At 40.6% G+C, this 20,360-nt stretch overlaps 1 protein-coding gene across 1 annotated transcript; it reads right to left on the bottom strand.

The window, feature by feature from the left end:
- Positions 1–15,522: 15,522 nt before the first annotated feature.
- On the bottom strand, positions 15,523–16,930 carry LOC130873974 (prostate and testis expressed protein 14-like). Its single transcript, XM_057769041.1, has 3 exons — positions 16,870–16,930; positions 16,091–16,204; positions 15,523–15,647 (listed from the first exon to the last, which is right to left on the bottom strand). Exons 1-3 carry the CDS (start codon positions 16,928–16,930, stop codon positions 15,523–15,525), a joined length of 300 nt encoding a protein of 99 aa, XP_057625024.1.
- Positions 16,931–20,360: the final 3,430 nt, after the last annotated feature.

Below are 20,360 nucleotides of genomic sequence, written 5' to 3'. Positions count from 1 at the left end.
ATGGCAGTCCCTCCATGTTACCTGTATGTGATGTCATGGCAGTCCCTCCATGTTACCTGTATGTGATGTCATGGCAGTCCCTCCATGTTACCCTGTATGTGTTGTCATGGCAGTCCCTCCATGGGACTCCATCTCCAGTGTCACTGTAGCCCCTCCACACATCACTGTAGTCCTTTCATGTTGTTCATGACCTTGTCAGAGGAGCAGCAGGTGACAATCGCAGTTCAATGTGTCAGTCCATGAGGCAGGGACAGTAGAGCGCAAGCACAAGCAAGTGCACGCAAACTCACAATGACTAAGCCAAATTGGGCAAGACAACCTGTCAATTGGACCAAAAGCTCATTGCCTCTTCATTTTTCACCCCCACCCTGGAGAACAGGGGTCACACAACAGGCAGCAGCAACAAGCCCACAAAACTACAACTGGTACCCAAGCTGGGTGAATCCTTTCTTTTTGCTCTCTTTTTGGTTTCTTCTTACCCTCTCTAGGGTATTTTTCATTCTTGCTTGCTGATCCAACTTCTGTGCCCATCCCAATTGTCTGCTGGCATCTTGAGTTTGTCCCTTTGGCTGTTTTCAGTGGGTTGACACCGGGTGGTCATTTTCTAAGCCCTTGGTGGGTTGGGACTTTCTTTCTACTTATTCTTTTCTTTTTCCTGTTTGTCGTCCTGATTAGGAACTTTCCACTGTGCCTTGATTCTTCCCACTACCTCCACATAAGGCTGACCACCCAGGAGGCAGAACCAATAAAGGATCATTCAACCAATTCTTTTTGCCTGGAGAGACTGTGTGAGCATATGACTGAGGCATAACAAACCTCAGATGTCCTTCACTTATAAGCAACACACTGGGTCGCAAATACTACTTTCTCTTTCCATTCAGTCTCTGTAAATCACTGAGACTGTTCCTTTCCTAGTCTCTCTTTTCAACTAATCTGGTTATGTAACCACCATTTATGAGCCCTTAGGGAGGAGGCTGGTCTCTTAATTCACTCTTAAAAGACTTTGGCCATTTGACTGTGATTGAATCCCCTTTCCCTTCTGGGATTGGAACATTCTCTTCAGAGGGTTGCTACTTCCACAAGCTTGACACTTTATTCCTTGTCATGGGAAGCGTTGTGTCAAAGGTGTCCTCCCTCTCATTGGAGGCTCCTCTGCCACATCATGAATCTCACCAGGAGACACGAGGGAACCACCACATAAGCCTTCCTGTTCTTTGTCCCTCACGGTACCTTCTCCCACTGAGTCTGTCTATTTTGGAGAAGATATTCAGCCTTCTGCTCCTATGGAGGCTGGAAATATGCCCATGGCAATGTCACCTACCCCTAAATCTCCCCCTCAGAGAAACCTGTAATTGCCTCACACCAACAGTTACCTGCCTACCAATCCTTTCCTTCCCTGTCCATGTGGGCCCCAGTGCTGCTGCTCAACCTTGGGTTCTTACTCCACTGCAGATTTGGCCCTTATTAGAAATGCAGCTAATGAGTCCACCCCTGATTCCCCTTATTTTGAGCAGGTTCTTATTTTGAGCAGGGTCATGCAGCTTCAAACTCATTACAACTGGCAAACTATGTTAAAAGCCGTTCTTGATACCTCAGTTTTCCTCCAGTGGCACTCAGCCTATGATGATGTATCAGAGACACAGAGACCTTAGTGATGTCTATCAACCTAAGCCACCTATTGGAACTGCCTTTTAGATGTGAGTCTTTGTGAAGTAATGGAGGAAATGGCTGGTCAAGTATGGTGATTAAACATTCGCATTATAGCATCCTAAACTGCATTTATCTGTAGCAGGCCTGCTTAGCATACTATTTATATCTTTGGGGTATATGCAAGAAGGTAAGGGATTAGTGATCGCTTACCTAAATTCTGCTTTGTGTGATTTAATATCTCCTAAGCAGATCTATTAACATCACTTCTATTACTTTTAATTTCTTCCCACCAGAGGCAGTGAGAGAAGACAGAACCCTCAGAGCCCAACCTCAGCAAGACTCACTTACATACAACCTGAGCAGTCAATGGGATCCCCTCACCTGCACTGAGAAGTTAGCCTGTGGAAAGGCAGAGACCCAGATCCTAAATCACCACCCTTTGCTTGCCTCTATTCTGCCACCTAGTGACCAAGGTACACCTTTCTGATAGTACTAACTTTCAAAAGGGGATTTCATGGAGAAATCCTGTCTCGAAAAACCAAAAACCAAAACAAAACAAAAGGGGATTTCATGGATTCATGAAGTTCAGAATTGCAGAGGAATTCTGATATCTAGTGGCTCATGAGCCTGTAGGCCTGCTAGACACTACCCCAGCTCTATATTGTGATATTAATATATAATTTAAGAGAAAGGAAAGTTTATGGTTTAACAGTAGTGTGTTTTTGTGTCAAGTAAACAAGAGGTGAGTTGAGCTAGCTAGTGTTTATGTCAATTTGACACAAAAAAGAATCATGTGGAAAGGGGGAACTCAACTGAGAAAATGCCCCCTGCAGATTGGCCTGTGGGCCATTAATTGATGTGGGGACCCCCAACTCACTGTAGGTGATATCAGCCCCAGGCTGGTGATCCTAAATGTCATAAGAAAACAGGCTGAGAAAGCCATGAGGAGCCAGCCAGGAAGCAGCACTCCTCCATGGCCTCAGCTTCAAATCCTGACTCCAGATTCCAGCCTCTGTTTCCCACCCTGGTGTACACTGATATTAGGTTACAAACTGTAAGATGAAATAAACCCTTTCCTCTGCAAGTTACATTTAGTCATGCTGTTTCATTGTAGCAGTAAAGGTCTTAACTAAGACATCAGTCACAGCATCAAAGAGAGGCCCCCTTCTCTGCCCTGGAACAGCAGGGAAAGTGTCCTGAGGACAAGCCCTCGCCCAGTGAAGCCTCCTACGGTGACAGAAACCCCAAGAGTTTCTAACTCCCAGACAGCAAATGTCTGGTAATTTTTTTCCTGGCTTCAGCTGACAGAAGCTGCTGCAACTGTGGTCCAGGGTGTTAGGTTCCACCACAGGCAGCTGAGCTTGGCACTGTCAAGGACACGGTGCTGACTTTGCAGTCATTAAAGGTACCTGACTGAAGGGGTCGTATGTTCTTCCTGTGTAGTTTCAGAATGCTGCTCATGTGGCATGAGGCAGGGATGGAGCTATTGCAAGGAGGCCCTGAGAGAATAGTGTGTGAAGCTATTAGAGAAGAACCTGTGGCTTGACAGGATTCCCAAGAGATTGTGGATAACAGAGACTTGAGGAATCTCCTTTGAAAAACTGTGTATAAGGAGTGGAACCAGTGCATAAGAGAGATGTGTGTTGCTGTCAGCAAAGGCAGACTGGCAGAGACATGAAAGCCCTTGAACCTGAAGGCCCAGCTGTTGTTAAGGGGGCTACAGGATTTGGTGTCTTCTCTGCTGGGTTTAGGTCTTTCTTGGTCTGATCTATCCTTGCTCTGCTCCTATTCTTCCCTTCGGGGATGGGAACACATAGTCTGTGCTGCTGGATTATATAATTTGGGTTTTAGTGTGCTGGTTTGTTTTCCAAGGGGTCATAGTTATCATAGTGCCTGAAGAGAATGGACTTTAGAATAGTGTGAGACTGTTAAAGACTAAGAGGACTTTTGAAGTTGGACTAAATGTATTTCAGATAATGTCATGGGCATAAACTATCGTGGAACTCTCAAATTGATTATTTCCTGTAGTGACGAGCGGCAGGCTGCATTCCTGCCACCCGGCTCGCAGACGCCTGGCTAGCTTATGCCCCAAAATAACAACACACAAATTGTATCCATTTAAACACATAGAAGGAGCATCGGGCAGGCCTACATTTGTCCCACTAGGCTCGTTCTACAATTTCCTGTCATCTAGTTCTCCTGGGTGAGTTTGTTTCTTTTTTTTCTAGAGTTTTCAGGTTTTCTGTTAACTCTCTAGTTAGTATGTGATTTCTTTAATCTTCTTTATGTAGGCATTTAGTGCTATGAACTTCCTCTTAACACTGCTTTCATTGCATCCCATAAGTTTGGGTATGTTGTATAGTCATTCTCATTGAATTTTAGGGAGCCTTTAATTTCTTTCTGCATTTCTTCCTTGACCCAGGTTATTCAGTTGAGCATTGCTCAGTTTCCATGAATTTGTTGAATTTCTGCAATTAGTGTTGTTGTTGAATTCTGACTTTAACCATGATGGTCTGATAAGACACAGGGACTTTTTCCATTTTTTGAAAGTATTTGTTGAGATTTGCTTTGCTACTAAGTATGTGATCCATTTTGGAGAAGAATCCATGAGATGCTGAGAAGGTGTACTCTTTTGTATTTGGCTGAAATGTTCTATAGATGTCTGTTAAGCCTAATAAGTCATAACATCTGTTAGTTCCCTTATGTTTTTGTTAAGTTTTTATCTGACAGACCTGTCCATTGGTGAGAGTGGTTTGCTTAAGTCTCCCACTATTAGTGTGTGTGACTTGGTGTGTGATTTATGTTTCAGTAACGTTTCTTTTACAAATGAGGGTGCCCTTGCATTTTGTGACCTAGATGTTCAGAACTGAGACTCCATCCTGATGGATATTTCCTGTGATGAATATGATGTAAATGGAGACTACACATTAGTTTCCCATCTGCCCAGACCCAAATAATCACACAGAAACTATATTAATTATAACACTGTTTGAGCAATAGCTTAGGTGTATGTGTAATTTTACTATATTAAAGCTAAAGATTTCCACATTAATTAGACAGAAAAGGGGAGATGATGTGGGATGCTCTTTTATGTGTTGCTTATATTGTTTGATAAATAAAGCTGTTTAACCTAGCAGAGAAAAGCTAGGCCCAAATTACAAACAAAGAGATAAAGAGTAGACCGAGTCATGGAGATGCCATGTAGTTGCTCTATTCATCAACCAATAAAAGCAACACATATACGTAGGGACATCCACATCAATATGAAATGATCTTTTTCAACTCTTTTGACTAATTTTAGTTTGAAGTCTACTTTGTTAGATATTAGTATAGCTACACCATTTTTCTTCTTAGTTCTACTTGATTGTAAAATCTTTTCCCAACCCTTTACTCTGAGGTAATGTTTGTCTTTCTAGTTGATGTATGCTCTTTGTATATGGCGCAAGGATGGATTCTGTTTTTATATCCAATCTCTTAGCCTGTGTCTTTTTATAGGTAAATAGAGTCCATTGATATTAATGAATATTAAATACCAATAATTTCTAGTTTTTGTTATTTTTGTTTTGTTGTTATTGTTGTTGTTGCTGTGCATATTTTTCTCTTCTTTGGGATTTGCTAGTGTGGGATTATTATGCCTGTGTTTTTATGAGCGTAACTAATTTCTTTGGATTGGAGTTTTTCTTCTACTGCTTTTTGAGGGCTGTATTTGTGGATATGTATTGATCAAATCTGGTTTTAATATGGATTTTTTTTCTCCATCATTGTTGATTTAAAGCTTTGCTGGGTAAAGTAGTCTAGGCTGGTATCCATGGTCTCTTAGTGACTGCATAATGCTGGACCAGGACTTTCTGGCTTTATCGTTTCTGTTGAGAAGTCAAGTGTAATTCTAAGAGGACTGACTTTATATCTTACTTGGCCTTTTTCCTTTGCAGCTCTTTTTTCTTTTCATATTTTATTTTTTTATTAATTAATTAGTTTATTTAATTATTAAAGATTTCTGCCTCTTCCCCACCACCCCCTCCCATTCCCCCCTCCCCCAATCAAGTCTTCCTCCCTCCTCAGCCCAAAGAGCAAGCAGGTTTCCCTGCCCTGTGGGAGGTCCAAGGACCACCCACCTCCATCCAGGTCTATTAAGGTGAGCATCCAAACTACCTAGGCTCCCACAAAGCCATTATGTGCAATAGGATCCAGAACCCATTGCCATTGTTCTTCAGTTTTCAGTAGTCCTCATTGTCCGTTATGTTCAGCGAGACCAGTTTTGTCCCATGCTTTTTCAGACACCGGCCAGCTGGCCTTGGTGAGTTCCCGATAGAACATCCCCATTGCCTCAGTGTGTAGGTGCACCCCTCGCGGTCCTGAGTTCCTTGCTCGTGCACTCTCTCCTTCTGCTCCTCCTTTGGATCGTGAGACTTCAGTCCAGTGCTCCAATGTTGGTCTCTGTCTCTGTCTTCTTTCATCGCATTATGAAGGTTAATATTCAGGAGGATGCTTATATGTTTTTCTTTGGGTTCACCTTCTTATTTAGCTTCTCTAGAATCACGAATTATAGTCTCAATGTCCTTTATTTATGGCTAGAAACCAAATATGAGTGAGTACATCCCATGTTCCTCTTTTTGGGTCTGGCTTAACTCACTCAGGATAGTGTTTTCAATTTCTGTTCATTTGTATGCAAAATTCAAGAAGTCATTGTTTTTTACTGCTGAGTAGTACTCTAATATGTATATATTCCATACTTTCTTCATCCATTCTTGATGGAGGTAGTTCTTGTATTTTATCTGTTGCTTTCATTGGTTAACTAATAAAGAAAACTGCCTTAGCCCATTTATAGGCCAGCCCTTAGGTGGGTGGAGTAAACAGAGAGAATGCTGGGAGAAAGAAGCCGAGTGAGTGAGTCGCCATGAATCTCCCACTCCAGACAGATGCAGGTTAAGATCGTCCCTGGTAAGCCAGCTCATGGTGCTACATAGAATATTAGAAATGGGTTAGATCAATATGTAAGAGCTAGCCAATAAGAGGCTGGAACTAATGGGCCAGGCAGAGATTAAAAGAATACAGTTTCCGTGTAATTATTTTGGGGCATAAGCTAGCCATGCGGGCAGCCGGGTGCCGGGGACGCAGCCCCGCCGCTCTTATTACAACACATTCTTCCATTGAAGGGCATCTAGGTTGTTTCCAGGTTCTGGCTATTACAAACAATGCTGCTATGAACATAGTTGAGCATATACTTTTGTTTTATGTTAGGGCATCTCTTGGGTATATTCCCAATAGTGGTATTGCTGGGTCGAGAGGTAGGTTGAACCCGACTTTCCTGAGAAACCGCCACACTGCTTTCCAAAGTGGTTGCACAAGTTTGCATTCCCACCAGCAATGGATGAGTGTGCCCCTTTCCCCACAACCTCTCCAGCAGAGGCTATCATTTGTGTTTTTGATTTTAGCCATTCTGACAGGTGTAAGATGGTATCTTAATGTTGTCTTGATTTGCATTTTCCTGATTGCTAAGGAAGTTGAGCATGATCTTAAGTGTCTTTTGGCCATTTGAACTTCTGTTGAAAAGTCTCTGTTCAGCTCAGTGCCCCATTTTATAATTGGATTGATTAACCTTTTACGGTCTAATTTCTTGAGTTCTTTATATATTTTGGATATCAGACCTTTGTCAGTTGCGGGGTTGGTGAAGATCTTCTCCCAGTCAGTGGGTTGCCTTTCTGGCTTAGTGACAGTGTCCTTTGCTTTACAGAAGCTTCTCAGTCTCAGGAGGTCCCATTTATTCAATGATGTCCTTAGTGATTGTGCTGCTGGGGTTATACGTAGGAAGTGTTCTCCTGTGCCCATGTGTTGTAGAGTACTTCCCACTTTCTCTTCTATCAGGTTCAGTGTGTTTGGACTGATATTGAGGTCTTTAATCCATTTGGACTTGAGTTTTGTGCATGGTGATAAATATGGATCTATTTTGATTCTTCTACAGATTGACATCCAGTTTTGCCTGCACAATTTGTTGAAGATGCTCTCTTTTTTCCATTGTATACTTTTAGCTCCTTTATCGAAAATCAGGTGTTCATAGGTTTGTGGGCTAAAGTCAGGGTCTTCTATTCTATTCCATTGGTCGACTTCTCTGTTTTTATGCCAGTACCAAGCTGTTTTCAATACTGTAGCTCTTTAATAGTGTTTGAAGTCAGGGATGGTAATGCCTCCAGACGATCCTTTATTGTATAAGATTGTTTTGGCTATCCTGGGTTTTTTGTTTTTCCATATAAAGTTGATTATTGTCTTCTCCAGATCTGTGAAGAATTTTGATGGGATTTTGATGGGGATTGCATTGAATCTATAGATTGCTTTTGGTAGAATTGCCATTTTTACTATGTTGACCCTCCCAATCCAAGAGCAAGGGGGATCCTTCCATTTTCTGGTATCCTCTTCAATTTCTTTCTTCAAAGACTTAAAGTTCTTGCCAAATAGATCTTTCACTTCCTTGGTCAGAGTTACCCCAAGATATTTTATGCTATTTGTGGCTATCGTGAAAGGTGATGCTTCTCTGATTTCCCTCTCTGCTTCCTTATCCTTAGTGTATAGGAAGGCAACTGATTTTTTGGAGTTGATTTTGTAACCTGCCACATTACCAAAGGTGTTTATCAGCTGTAGGAGTTCTTTGGTAGAGTTTTTGGGGTCACTTATGTATACTATCATATCATCTGCAAATAATGAAAACTTAACTTCTTCCTTCCCAATATGGATCCCCTTGATCCCCTTATGTTGTCCTATTGCTATTGCTAGAACTTCAAGCACTATATTGAAGAGGTATGGAGAGAGTGGACATCCTTGTCGTGTTCCTGATTTTAGTGGGTAGGCTTTGAGTTTTTCTCCGTTTAATTTAATGTTAGCTGTCGGCTTGCTGTAAATAGCTTTTATTATATTTAGGTATGACCCTTGTAACCCTAATCTCTCCAAGACCTTTATCATAAAGGGGTGTTGAATTTTGTTGAATGCTTTTTCAGCATCTAATGAAATGATCATATGGGTTTTTTCTTTCAATTTATTTATATGGTTGATTACATTGATAGATTTGCATATGTTGAACCAGCCCTGCATCTCTGGAATGAAGCCTACTTGATCATAATGGATAACTTTTCTAATGTGTTCTTGGATTCGGTTTGCCATTATTTTATTGAGAATTTTTGCGTCGATGTTCATGAGTGAGATAGGCCTGTAATTCTCTTTCTTGGTTGGGTCTTTGTGTGGTTTTGGTATCAGGGTAACTGTAGCTTCATAAAAGGAATTTGGCAATGACTCTTCTGTTTCTATATTGTGAAATACATTAAGGAGTATAGGTATTAGCTCTTCTTGGATGTTCTGGTAGACTTCTGCATTGAAATCATCTGGTCCTGGCCTTTTTTTGGAAGGGAGATTTTTGATAACTGTTTCTAATTCTTTGCGACTAACAGGTCTATTTAGATCGTTCACCTGGTCTTGGTTTAGGTTTGGTATATGGTACTTATCTAAAAATATGTCCATTTCTTTTGCAGTTTCCAGTTTTGTGGCATACAGGCTTTTGCAGTAAGATCTAATGATTCTCTGAATTTCCTCTGTGTCTGTGGTTATGTCCCCCTTTTCATTTCTGATCTTATCTATTTGCGTGTTCTCTCTCTGTCGTTTAATTAGTTTGGATAGGGGTTTGTCAATCTTGTTGATTTTCTCCAAGAACCAACTTTTTGTGTCCTTGATTCTTTGGACTGTTTTCTGTGTTTCTATTTTGTTGATTTCTGCCCTCAGTTTGATTATTTCCAGTCTTCTACTCCTCCTGGGCGTGTCTGCTTCTTTTTTTTCTAGAGCTTTCAGGTGTGCTGTTAAGTCCCCAATGTATGCTTTCTCTGTTTTCTTTAAGTGGGCACTTAGTGCTATGAACTTTCCTCTTAGCACTGCTTTCATCGTGTCCCATAGGTTTGAGTATGTTGTCTCTTTGTTTTCATTAAATTCAAGGAAGACTTTAATTTCTTTCTTAATTTCTTCCTTGACCCAGGTGTGGTTCAGTAGTTGACTGTTCAGTTTCCATGAGTTTGTCAGCTTTCTGGGGGTAGCATTGTTGGTGCCTTCTAACTTTAATCCATGGTGATCTGATAAGACACAGGTGGACACTGATTTTTTTTGTTTCTGTGGAGGTTTCCTTTGTTTCTAAGTATGTGGTCAATTTTCGAGAAGGTTCCATGAGCTGCAGAGAAGAAGGTATATTCTTTCCTATTTGGGTGGAGTGTTCAATAGATGTCTGTTAAGTCCATTTGATTCATTACCTCCAACAATTCTCTTAATTCTCTATTAGTTTTCTGTCTGATTGACCTGTCCATTGGTGAGAGAGGTGTGTTGAAGTCTCCTACTACTAGTGTGTGTGATTTGATGTCTGCCTTGAGTTTTAACAATATTTCTTTTACATAAGTGGGTGTTTTTATATTAGGGGCATAGATATTCAGGATTGAGACTTCATCCTGCTGAATTGTTCCTGTTATGAGTATAAAGTGTCCCTCTCGATCTCTTCTGATTGATTTTAGTTTGAAGTCAGTTTTGTTAGAAATTAGAATGGCCACACCTGCTTTTTTCTTAGGACCATTTGTTTGAAAAACCTTTTCCCAACCCTTTACTCTGAGTAGATGCCTCTCTTTGTGGTTGAGATGAGTTTCTTGCAAACAGCAGACTGTTGGATCCTGTTTTCGTATCCAATATCTTAGCCTGTGCCTTTTTATAGGTGAATTGAGACCATTAATATTAAGTGATATTAATGACCAGTGGTTGTTAACTCTGGTTATTCTTATTGCTATTGGTAGAAGAGTTTGTGGTCTCCCTTCTTTGAGTTGTGCTGTTGAAGGGTCGCTAGATGCCTGGGTTACTGTAGGCAGTGTTGGCAATGTTGGATTCCTTGGGTTGTGATTTTCCTTCTATTACTTTTTGTAGGGCTGGATTTGTGGCAACGTATTGTTTAAATTTGTTCTTATCCTGGAATGTCTTGTTTTCTCCATTGATAGTGAACGATAGCTTGGCTGGGTATAGTAGTTTGGGTTTGCATCCATGGTCTCTTAGTTTCTGTAGTACCTCTATCCAGGACCTTCTGGCTTTCATGGTTTCCATAGAGAAGTCAGGTGTAAGTCTGATCGGTTTACCTTTATAAGTTACTTGCCCTTTTTCCTTTGCAGCTCTTAATATTCTTTCTTTAATCTGTATATTTTGTGTTTTGATTATTATATGGCGAGGGGACTTTTTTTTTGATCCAGTCTGTTTGGTGTTCTGTATGCTTCTTGAATATTCAAAGGAATATCTTTCTTTATGTTGGGAAAGTTTTCTTCCATAATTTTGTTAAAAATATTTTCTGGACCTTTGAGCTGTGCCTCTTCCCCTTCTTCTATCCCTATTATTCTTAGGTTTGGTCTTTTTATTGTGTCCCATATTTCCTGAATGTTTTGTGATGAGAATTTGTTGGTTTTGCTGTTTTCTTTGATCAGTCCGTTTATTTTCTCTATGGTGTCTTCAGAATCTGAGATTCTTTCTTCTATCTCTTGTATTCTATTGATTATGCTTGTTTCTGTAGTCTCTGCTCGTTGACCTATATTTGCCATATCCAACTGGTCCTCAGTTTGTGTTTTCTTCCTTGCTTCCATTTTAGTTTTCAATTCCTGGACTGTTTCCATTACCTGTTTGATCGTTTTTTCTTGGCTTCCCAGGGTATCATTTACGTATTTACTCATTTCTTCAAACTTTTTGTTATACTTCTCATCCATTTCTATGAGGACGTTTTTTACACGTTGTTTAAGGGACTCTATTGCTTTCAAAATGTCAGTTTTTTCCCCTTCTCTTGTGTTAGGGTGTTCAAGTCCTTGTGTTGTAAGATCATTGGGTTCTGGTGTTTTCATGTTGTTTTTCAGATTGTTGGGTGAATTCTTGCCTTGGCCTCTGCCCATCTCCTCTTATCGATGCTATCTATTGGGTTTGATTCAATTGTAGCGGGGCAATCTGCTCTCAGTGCGGGCTTCACTGTTTCTTGCCCGCACTATCCCGCATCCAGTGCCGCTGCCCGGGCCGGCCTGCACGCTGGTGCTTCCGCCGCCTTGGCCTGCCTCTCCTTTGCAGCTCTTAATATTCTTTCTTTATTCTGTATGTTTAGAGTTTTGATTATTATGGAATGAGGGGACTTTCTTTTGGTCTAGTCTATTTGGTGTTCAATAAATTTTTTTGTATTTTCATTGACATGTCCTTCTTTAGGTTGGGAAATTTTTCTTCTATGATTTTGTTGAGAATGTTTTCTAAGTTTTCAAGATGGACTTCTCTTTCATCAATTCCTATTCTCTTTACGCTGAGTCTTCTCATTGTGTCCCATATTTTCTGAATATTTCATGTTAAGAATATGTTGGAATTAGCATTTTCTTTGACTGATGAAGCTATTTTTTCTATTGTGTCTTCAACTCTTGAGATTCTTTCTTTCACCTATTGTATTCTGTTGTTTATGCTTGTATCTGTAGTTCTAGATGTAGGCTTACTAAGATTTTTTATTTCCAATTATCCCTCAGTATAGGTTTTTTTATGGCCTTTATTTCAGTTTTTTAGTCTTGATCTGTTTCTTTCACTTGTTTGATTGCTTTTTTTTTTAGTTATCATGATGAAACATTACCAAACTCTTTTTATGAGGCTACAGCTACCTTGATACTCAAACCACACAATGATACAACTAAGAAAGAGAATTATAGATCAATCTTACTCAGGAGTATTAATGCAAAAATACTTAACAAAATACTGTCAAGACAAATCCAAGAATAAACTAAAAAACCATCCACCACATTCAAGTTGGCTTCATCCCAGAGATGCAGAAATGGTTCAACATATGAAAATCTGTCAATATAATCTACCATATAAACAAACTGAAAGACAAAACCACATGATCATCTCATTAGATTCTGAAAAAGAGCGACACTGGGCCTGGCTTGAGCATTTGAAACTTCCAAGTCTATCCCCAGTGACATATTTCCTCAATGGCCACACCAACTCCAACAAAGTCCTACCACCTAATAGTACTCTTCTCTATGAGCCTGTAAGGGCCGTTTGGCGGGGCATAGAGTTTATTTAGTGGGTATTGGGAAGGGTGTAAAGTTAAAGGAATTATGGGGGAGAGAGAAAGTAAGAGAGAGAAGAAAGAAGGGGAAGGGAGAAAGGAGAGGCTGCCTCTTGAGAAGGGAAATGGACAAAGAGAGCATGAGAGCAATTTTTATCCAAACCACTATACCATGGGACTCCTTTGTCTAACAACTCAATTAGATGCACCCCATTCCCAGTACTGGAAGCTTTAGTTGGTGATGAGAGATGTACAGCTGGTGCTTTGTCTCCCCCATTATTTAATAATTTCATTTAGCTAATGTTCACATATGTATATATTATGGGAAGTTTCTACTGTATTAGGTTTCCTAGTGACCCCTCAAATGTCCCTTAGCTTTATCTGTCACTCCCAGAATCCCCTCCTTGTCCAACACTTCCCTCCTTGTCCTTGTTTGGTCCTCACATTCCATAACTATTTATTCTATTGCAGGTTCCCAGGGAGAGCCATCCCTGCTCCCTAGTCTTCAACACTTTTAAATAGGTTATTGGCCATTTGTGTTTCTTCCTTTCTTTCCTCCTCTTTCTCTTTCTTCTTTTTGCATACTATTTATTTGTGTCCGTTACTCATTTGTTGATTGGTAGATTTTTTCCTTGGTATTTAATTTGTCATTTGTGTGTATTAGCTCTGATTCTTTAGACATGTGCACTCCATTTGAAATACCCACAAATATCAGGAAATTACTAAAGGGCCATGGGGGAGGGAGACTTCAAGGGAAGAAAGTTATAGTGCAGTTGTATAAAGGGTTAAAGAGAACAATCGTACAGAAAAGGTTAAATGGGGAGGAGGATGGAAGGGTAGGGTAGAGGATGGAATGTGAAAAGGGATAAATAATGTTATATTTGTATTATTTTTCACTGCATTCTTTGTGTACCAGACTGTCTGTTTTCTCTCTCTCTCTCTCTCTCTCTCTCTCTCTCTCTCTCTCTCTCTCTCTCTCTCTCTCTCTCTCTCTGTGTGTGTGTATGTGTGTGTCCTGCAATGGTCAGCAATGTGGAGGTCAGAGAAGAACTTGTATAAACAAATTTTCTCCTTTTATGATGTGGGTCCCAGGAACTGAACTAGGTCATCAAGCTTAGTAACCAACAGCTTTATTCACAAGTCCCCTAATCATATGATTATAAACTTGAGGAGAGATAACATGACACAGGGTTTTACTGCATTGACCAATAAATCTGAGCAATTATATTCAGTCTTCAAAACCAACAGCGCAAAAGGAGAGTCCTGACTCCTGTAGGTTCACCTTGCAACTACACAAGTGTGTCATGGTATGTCAAGACAGAAACATGCAAAAAAACCAAAAAATAAATAACACAAATATTTTATAATTGAAAGTAAGCTAGACAACAATATAGAATTAACAAATTAGAATTTAAAGGCACACAAAAATGACAGCATATCCAATATAATACAGTAAGATACATTTAGACTAGGAAAGACATTTAAGGCACATGATGGAAAGAAAAAGGCACAGGGTTCAAGACAAGGTCAGCAACAGAATACTTGTTCCCATGGTCCAGAGCCAGGATTCAATGAACAGCACTGAAAAACATGTTTAGAATGACTTATAATATTTGCAAGTATATAAATAATCATACATAAACACATGCAAATGCACATCATAACTTACTAATGATGTTTAAACTTTGAAATATATGCCTGAACAGGTAAAGAAGCTGTGTCTTACAGGGTGAGATGGGATTACTAGCCTTTTTTCTTCACACAGTACTTTCTGTGATTTCTAAGGTTAGTATGCAGTGTGCTAGAAAAATAAAAAAATAAAGGTGCAAATACCATCAACTTCAAATTTATGTCATTTACTAGGAATTAAGCTAAACTGGGCCATCGTTCCGTGCATACACAAACTAGATCTGGATGCTGTGGTGTTGAAGTGACTATAGCCCATGTGATGGTTTAATCTTAACTGTGAACTTGTCTGTATCAAGGATATCTAAGAGATTCCTCAAACACTACTCTGGGTGTGTCGGTCACATTTCTAGACATGGTTAGGATATGAAGTCTCTGACCTAATTAATCTATTGAAGCAATAAATACATTCAGATTTTGGGTACATTATAAAATAGTTACTGGCTGAAATAGAGAAAGCAAGGACTGGGGACTTGGAGGGTGTATCCTGTCCTGGTCCCTACCTACTCTGCTCAGCTATGAATGCTACACGCATGATGTGAATAGCTCTGGTCCTATACATCCTGTCGATCATGATGAAAATTTCTAAAATAATGAACTAAACTTATCATTGCTCCATTATATTGTTTTACTCAGGTCACAGCAGTGAGAAACCAGATCGCATATGTCTTCCATTCAGTGAATAAGAATGCAGTGAGATACTGGAAGTTTTGTCTGCTAGAACCTTGGAAGAAGAGGTGCCACCAACCTGAAGGTTCACAAAGGGATGTGAGTTCTGTAATATTCACTAATATTAAACTGTTGATAAAAATAAAGGTGACGTGAATAGGGGAAATTTGGCAAAGATCACTTAGGGATGGAAGGATGGATGAAGAAAAAGAAGTAAAAATAATCTGAAAGGCAGAAGCAGTTGGGAGATGGGGAGTAGAGAACATTGCTCTATTCCCAACTGAACTGTTGACCCATCAACAGCTGATGCTGATCCAGGTAGGTGTCAGGGCTTAGGCAGTGCAGGGAATAGATGGTTCAAGGTCATGAGCCTTGAGAGCACAGGGAAGGAATAAGGACTCACCTGCAGGAGAACTGGGCAAGGAAAGGCCCAGCCTCTAAAACTCATTACACAAAGATTGGTCGTTGCAACATGTAAAGTCCAGTGTGAGGTTATAATGTGTGAAAGTCTTATTTAAGCAATTAGAAGAACAATCCTGCTGCCCAAACAGGATATCATGACCTGTGAAAGAAAAATAACAATGGTCAGCCCTACATATTTGTAAAATCAGAGTCTCAGAAAATGAGGAGAATCAGGCTTCCTGGTGAAAAGTACGCCAGCTACACTGAGGTGATTATAGTTATCATCTATCAATCTATAATCTAGCTTGCAGGCATGCCTTCCATTCCCAAATTATTTACTGGAATTTTTCAGTTCAAATCCTCACACCCCTGAATATGTTTTCTAGAAAGCTATAAAGGTCATTCAGAGACCCCACTCAAAAAAGTATCTTCATCTGGCAAAGAAAGGTAGACAATAGGACCAAATTGAAAGAGGTCTTCTTCTGAATTTACACAGAAACACAGCCTTCCACAGTCTCTGCTTATTCCTCAGGAGTGTAAAGAGGGCTCATTCATGCCTGAGCAACAAACATAGTCACCCAAGATCCCCCATTCTCGACATACCTTTAGACACTACCATTATGCCACATTCCTGGCCTTCTTTAGCCTCACACGTGCTTTCTCCTTTCTCACACTCTCCGTCGGAGTTTAGCCTGTCACACTGCAAGCATGTCAGAGCTGAAAAGACAAAACCAAATATAAGAGGTTCATTCGGAGCACCCCATCAAGCATCAGGCAGGAACTAAGCCTATTGCTAGCATCAATGAAGAAGAAACAATCAAAGGAAAGAGCTGGACGTAGGAGGAACTGACCTCTAAAGGGAGGCCCACGACCTTAGACCCTAGGAAGGTTTTGAGAAGAGCCAAATTTCTCCACTTCAATTATTGTAAATGGACTGGGTTGTGAGGAAGAAGATCAAAGCTCTGGTGTAGGGAGCTTGAGTCTACCTCCTATGAGCTGACAAGTGTTCAGATCACTTTCTTATCTCCATCCTGTCCTAAACCTTCCTTACATCATTTCCAATATAATTTTAGGCCTATACATAGGTAAGTTGGAGGAAATGAGAATGCTTGTTTGCTAAGAACAAAGAGGTAACCAAACAACCAGGAGAAGGACACCAGGAGCAGAGGCAGGACAGAGAGGAGGAGGAATAGGAGAAGCCCATACTGTGTAAAACAGAGGGAAGGGAAGGATGGATAGGTGAGGAAATGGAACCAAAGACTGTGGGGTCCATATATAAAAGGAGTCAGGTCTTACATCTTATTCCTGACCTCGCAAACCCAATGCCCTTCCACGGATGTCTGCCAACCAGAGATGGCCCCTCCCATCTGCCAGAATCTCACCTTGCAGGAAGCCCACCACTAGGGAGAGGCCCAGCAGGAGCAGGAGGAAGTGCTTCCCCATGGCAGTGGGATCCCAGGTTAAGAGAGCAGCAGAGAAGAGGACAGGGCACTCAAGGCTCAGCCTCAACAGTGCATGCTTATATATGAGGTCAGGCTAGAAGAGAAGCCAGTGGGATCCCAAGACTGTGGCCTGAGCAGATAGCCTGGGGGAAGCATAGATCCTATGTGCTTTACTATGCCTGCTCACTTCCACACCCCTGGGCTGTGATTCAACTACTTCTGGATTCTTGTCTGCATATTCATTTCACTAACTTTCAAATGGGGATTAGTAGTTGTGGTATCAAAGGAATCTTTAACTGGGTGGTTGAGGAGTCTAGAGGGAGCTACACATACTAGGCTATGACACTCCACATAGAAGGAAACTGTTACCTTTAGTTTCTACATCCAGATTTAAAATTCCCTGACCCTTTTTGAGTGGAATATAATTAATTGCTCAAGAAATCACTGCAACATAAATTGCAGATTGGGGTTCATCTTCCATGCAGACTGTAATAATCTTCCTGGGGGTTAGATAGAAAGACAAGAAAATCTATAGAGTCATGGAAGGAAAGCATTATAGGAAAACAGGCTTTTGTTCTGGGTCTGGCTTCCCTGTCCCACTGATGGAGTCAGGAAACAAAAAACACCACTGATGAAGTCACAAGTATACAGTGACCATGTGTGATTTCCAAAACCCTGCCAACCAGGTTCATAGACAAAAGTCAGCTGTGCTTACCCAGCACCATAAGGATGGGTAACTTTGTTGGAAGGCTTCACTGATCAGAGTTCACAGTCTATAATGGTTTGGCAGATTTTTACAATCTCAAAGCCATCAGGACACCCTTCCCACTCCCAGTGAAACTTCCTGCTCTTTACCTGCCCTAATCTGGAGAACATCTGTGGGCCCCTGGAGGACTGACCTTATCTTCAAGCTGTCTTTAAGTCCAGATTCCTGATTTATCACTAGGGTGACCCGAGGCACCATTTCCTGCTAGAAGCCACCCCAGCTACACACGTGGTAAATAAGACTTATCCTAGGAGCTTTGATATAGGGCCCCACTGCCACATACAAAGTCTGTGATAGGAGCGTACCACTTTGAGAATTAGGGTTTGTCTCCAGGCTCCCCAATCCTATATGCTTCCTATACTCTGGAATAAAGCTGGGCTGATCCACTGATCTCTTGGAGGTCTGTCTCAGTCAGACCCACAGACACCAGAACCCTGTTCCCCAATTCTGTTCCCTCCACCCTTTTGGATCAATGCACCAATGATCTGGAGAAAGAATCAGAACCAAATAACTTTGAGTTTTCTGTCTTTTCCTCATTCCCAAGTTGGAGCTGCCACAATATTCATACAGCCATTGTAAAGACAGTGAAGACAGTGTGTCAACTCTCTGACAGAATAGTCCTTCAAACATGGACATCCTTTTTGCAGACATGGTGCACATGTGTCCTCCTCAATGACACTTGGTATTTCAAGGCCACTTCTTTTTGGAGAAGTAGACGAAAATCTCCCCAAAGTCAGACAGTATCAAACTATTCTGGGCTTAAAGCAAAATTTGATCTAGATATTTTGATAGCTATTACTGGTTATTGACTTGACTATATCTAGAAATAACTAAATAACAAGAGAGTGCGTACAGCTTTGAGGAATTTTTCTTAATTAAATCATTTGAAGTGGGAAGGCCTGATTTTAATCCTGATCTTTTGAGGTGGGAAGTTTCATCTTCAATCTTGGCCTCCCCTTCTGGGACAGCCTATATAAAGGAAGTAGAAGAAGGAAGCCATTGCTGTTTGCCTGATTGCCCTCACTCTCACTGGTAAGTCCATTCCTTCACTGACACTAGAGCCGCCTCCTTTCAGAATCCAGAGTAAACTGCAGACCAGCTGGGACATCCAGCATCTTGGACTGACAACTACTGGATCCTTAGGCCTTCCGTTAGTAGACAGTGTTAACTGAGACTGCACGTTTGTTTTCAGGCCACCCCGATCCGAGTGATCACACAGAAACTATATGAGTTACAACACTGTTTGGTCAACAACTTAGGTGTATTCCTAGTTAACACTTAGATCTTCAATTAAACCATCTCTATTAATCTCTGTATTGCCATTAGCTTGTGACTTACCGGTAATGTTCTGTCATCTTTCTTCTTCGGTGGACACATGGCATCTTCCTCAACTCCATCCACTCTCTCAATTTCTATTCAGATTTCCTGTCTGGATTTACTCTGCAAAGCCATTGGGTGAAACATTTGTATTCATTATCCAATAAAAGCAACACTTATACAAAAGGACAATCCATATTAAGACAGACATTGTTGGACTAGTTGGACCACATCCTGCCAGCCGTTTTAATAAGTCCCCATTCTATAAATTCTGTTCCATTACAGAACCCTGACTAATATGGACGCCTTGCGTGACTCCATTCCTAGGAAGTTTTTCAAATTAGTGTGAGTTCTCTTAGCTCCTATAGGCCTTTATTCTTGTTTTTTATTATGTTGTGTGTCTTCAGCTTCTGCTTGCTGCATCTTCTGACTTTCCACACACCATGATACACACTCACTTCCTTTGCAAAATGCAGCTCAAGAATTTTAGGCTTACAGCCCTGTGACTCCATGACAGATCAGCACCAACCAGAGCCCTCAAATGTACTTTCTCAGCAGAAATTACTGTCAGAAAAAAAGTGAGACCTTTGTCCCATCACCAATCTCACACGGGGAAAACATAAAGACAAAAAGATCAAAAATAAAAGGCAAAATGACTACCAACAATTAGACTCAGACTCTGACAGCTTGGAGCCTGATTAAGTGACACATAATTCATTCTCTGAAAAATTGGAATCTATTTACTAATGCCTACAGATACCTTTCCCCAAATAAGCAGACACAGGAAATAAAATGTAATGTTATAAAATGTATCATATAAAAAATAAGTGAGAGACAAACTAATTTATTATCTTCAAATACCATACTACAGAACAGACAATTAGTATGAATCCAAATGACCTATTCTCTCACTCTCTCTTTCATTCCTTCTTTCTCTGATAATCTGGTCATATCGCAGTGTGTATCTTTTCTTACAGTTTCTATAAATTTGTGTCTGGTAAAGACTTTTACCACTGAATCTTGTGTCATTTTTTTCTAGTAAAAGAGCAGGCTCCATACAGACCTAAGGACAGATCTTCTATTTTGCTACCCACAGATGCTGTGAACGCACCCCTTCCTCTGAAAAGGCAATGGCAACAAGCTGCCTGGGAGACTTAAGTTTCTAGATTCCATTTATTTATTTATTTATTTATTTATTTATTTATTTATTTATGCTTTTTTGAGACACAGTTTCTCTGTGGTTTTTTGGAGCCTGCCCTGGAACTAGCTCTTGTAGACCAGGTTGGTGTCGAACTCACAGAGATCCGCCTGCCTCTGCCTCCCAAGTGCTGGGATTAAAGGTGTGCGC

This window comes from Chionomys nivalis, chromosome 4 (assembly GCF_950005125.1).
Source record: "Chionomys nivalis chromosome 4, mChiNiv1.1, whole genome shotgun sequence".
Lineage (NCBI taxonomy): Eukaryota > Metazoa > Chordata > Mammalia > Rodentia > Cricetidae > Chionomys > Chionomys nivalis.
Note: the sequence above shows the minus strand (reverse complement) of the source record. Positions and strands in the feature narration are given on the sequence as shown.

What these genes read in the sequence shown, in the direction of transcription:
- LOC130873974 (XM_057769041.1), bottom strand. Translation starts at nt 16,930, where the DNA reads ATGGGGAAGCACTTCCTCCTGCTCCTGCTGGGCCTCTCCCTAGTGGTG. An exon ending in AGTGGTGGGCTTCCTGCAAG is followed by an intron (nt 16,205 to 16,869) that starts GTGAGATTCTGG and finishes TTGTCTTTTCAG; the next exon opens with CTCTGACATGCTTGCAGTGT. An exon ending in CATAATGGTAGTGTCTAAAG is followed by an intron (nt 15,648 to 16,090) that starts GTATGTCGAGAA and finishes TTTCTTTCACAG; the next exon opens with GTCATGATATCCTGTTTGGG.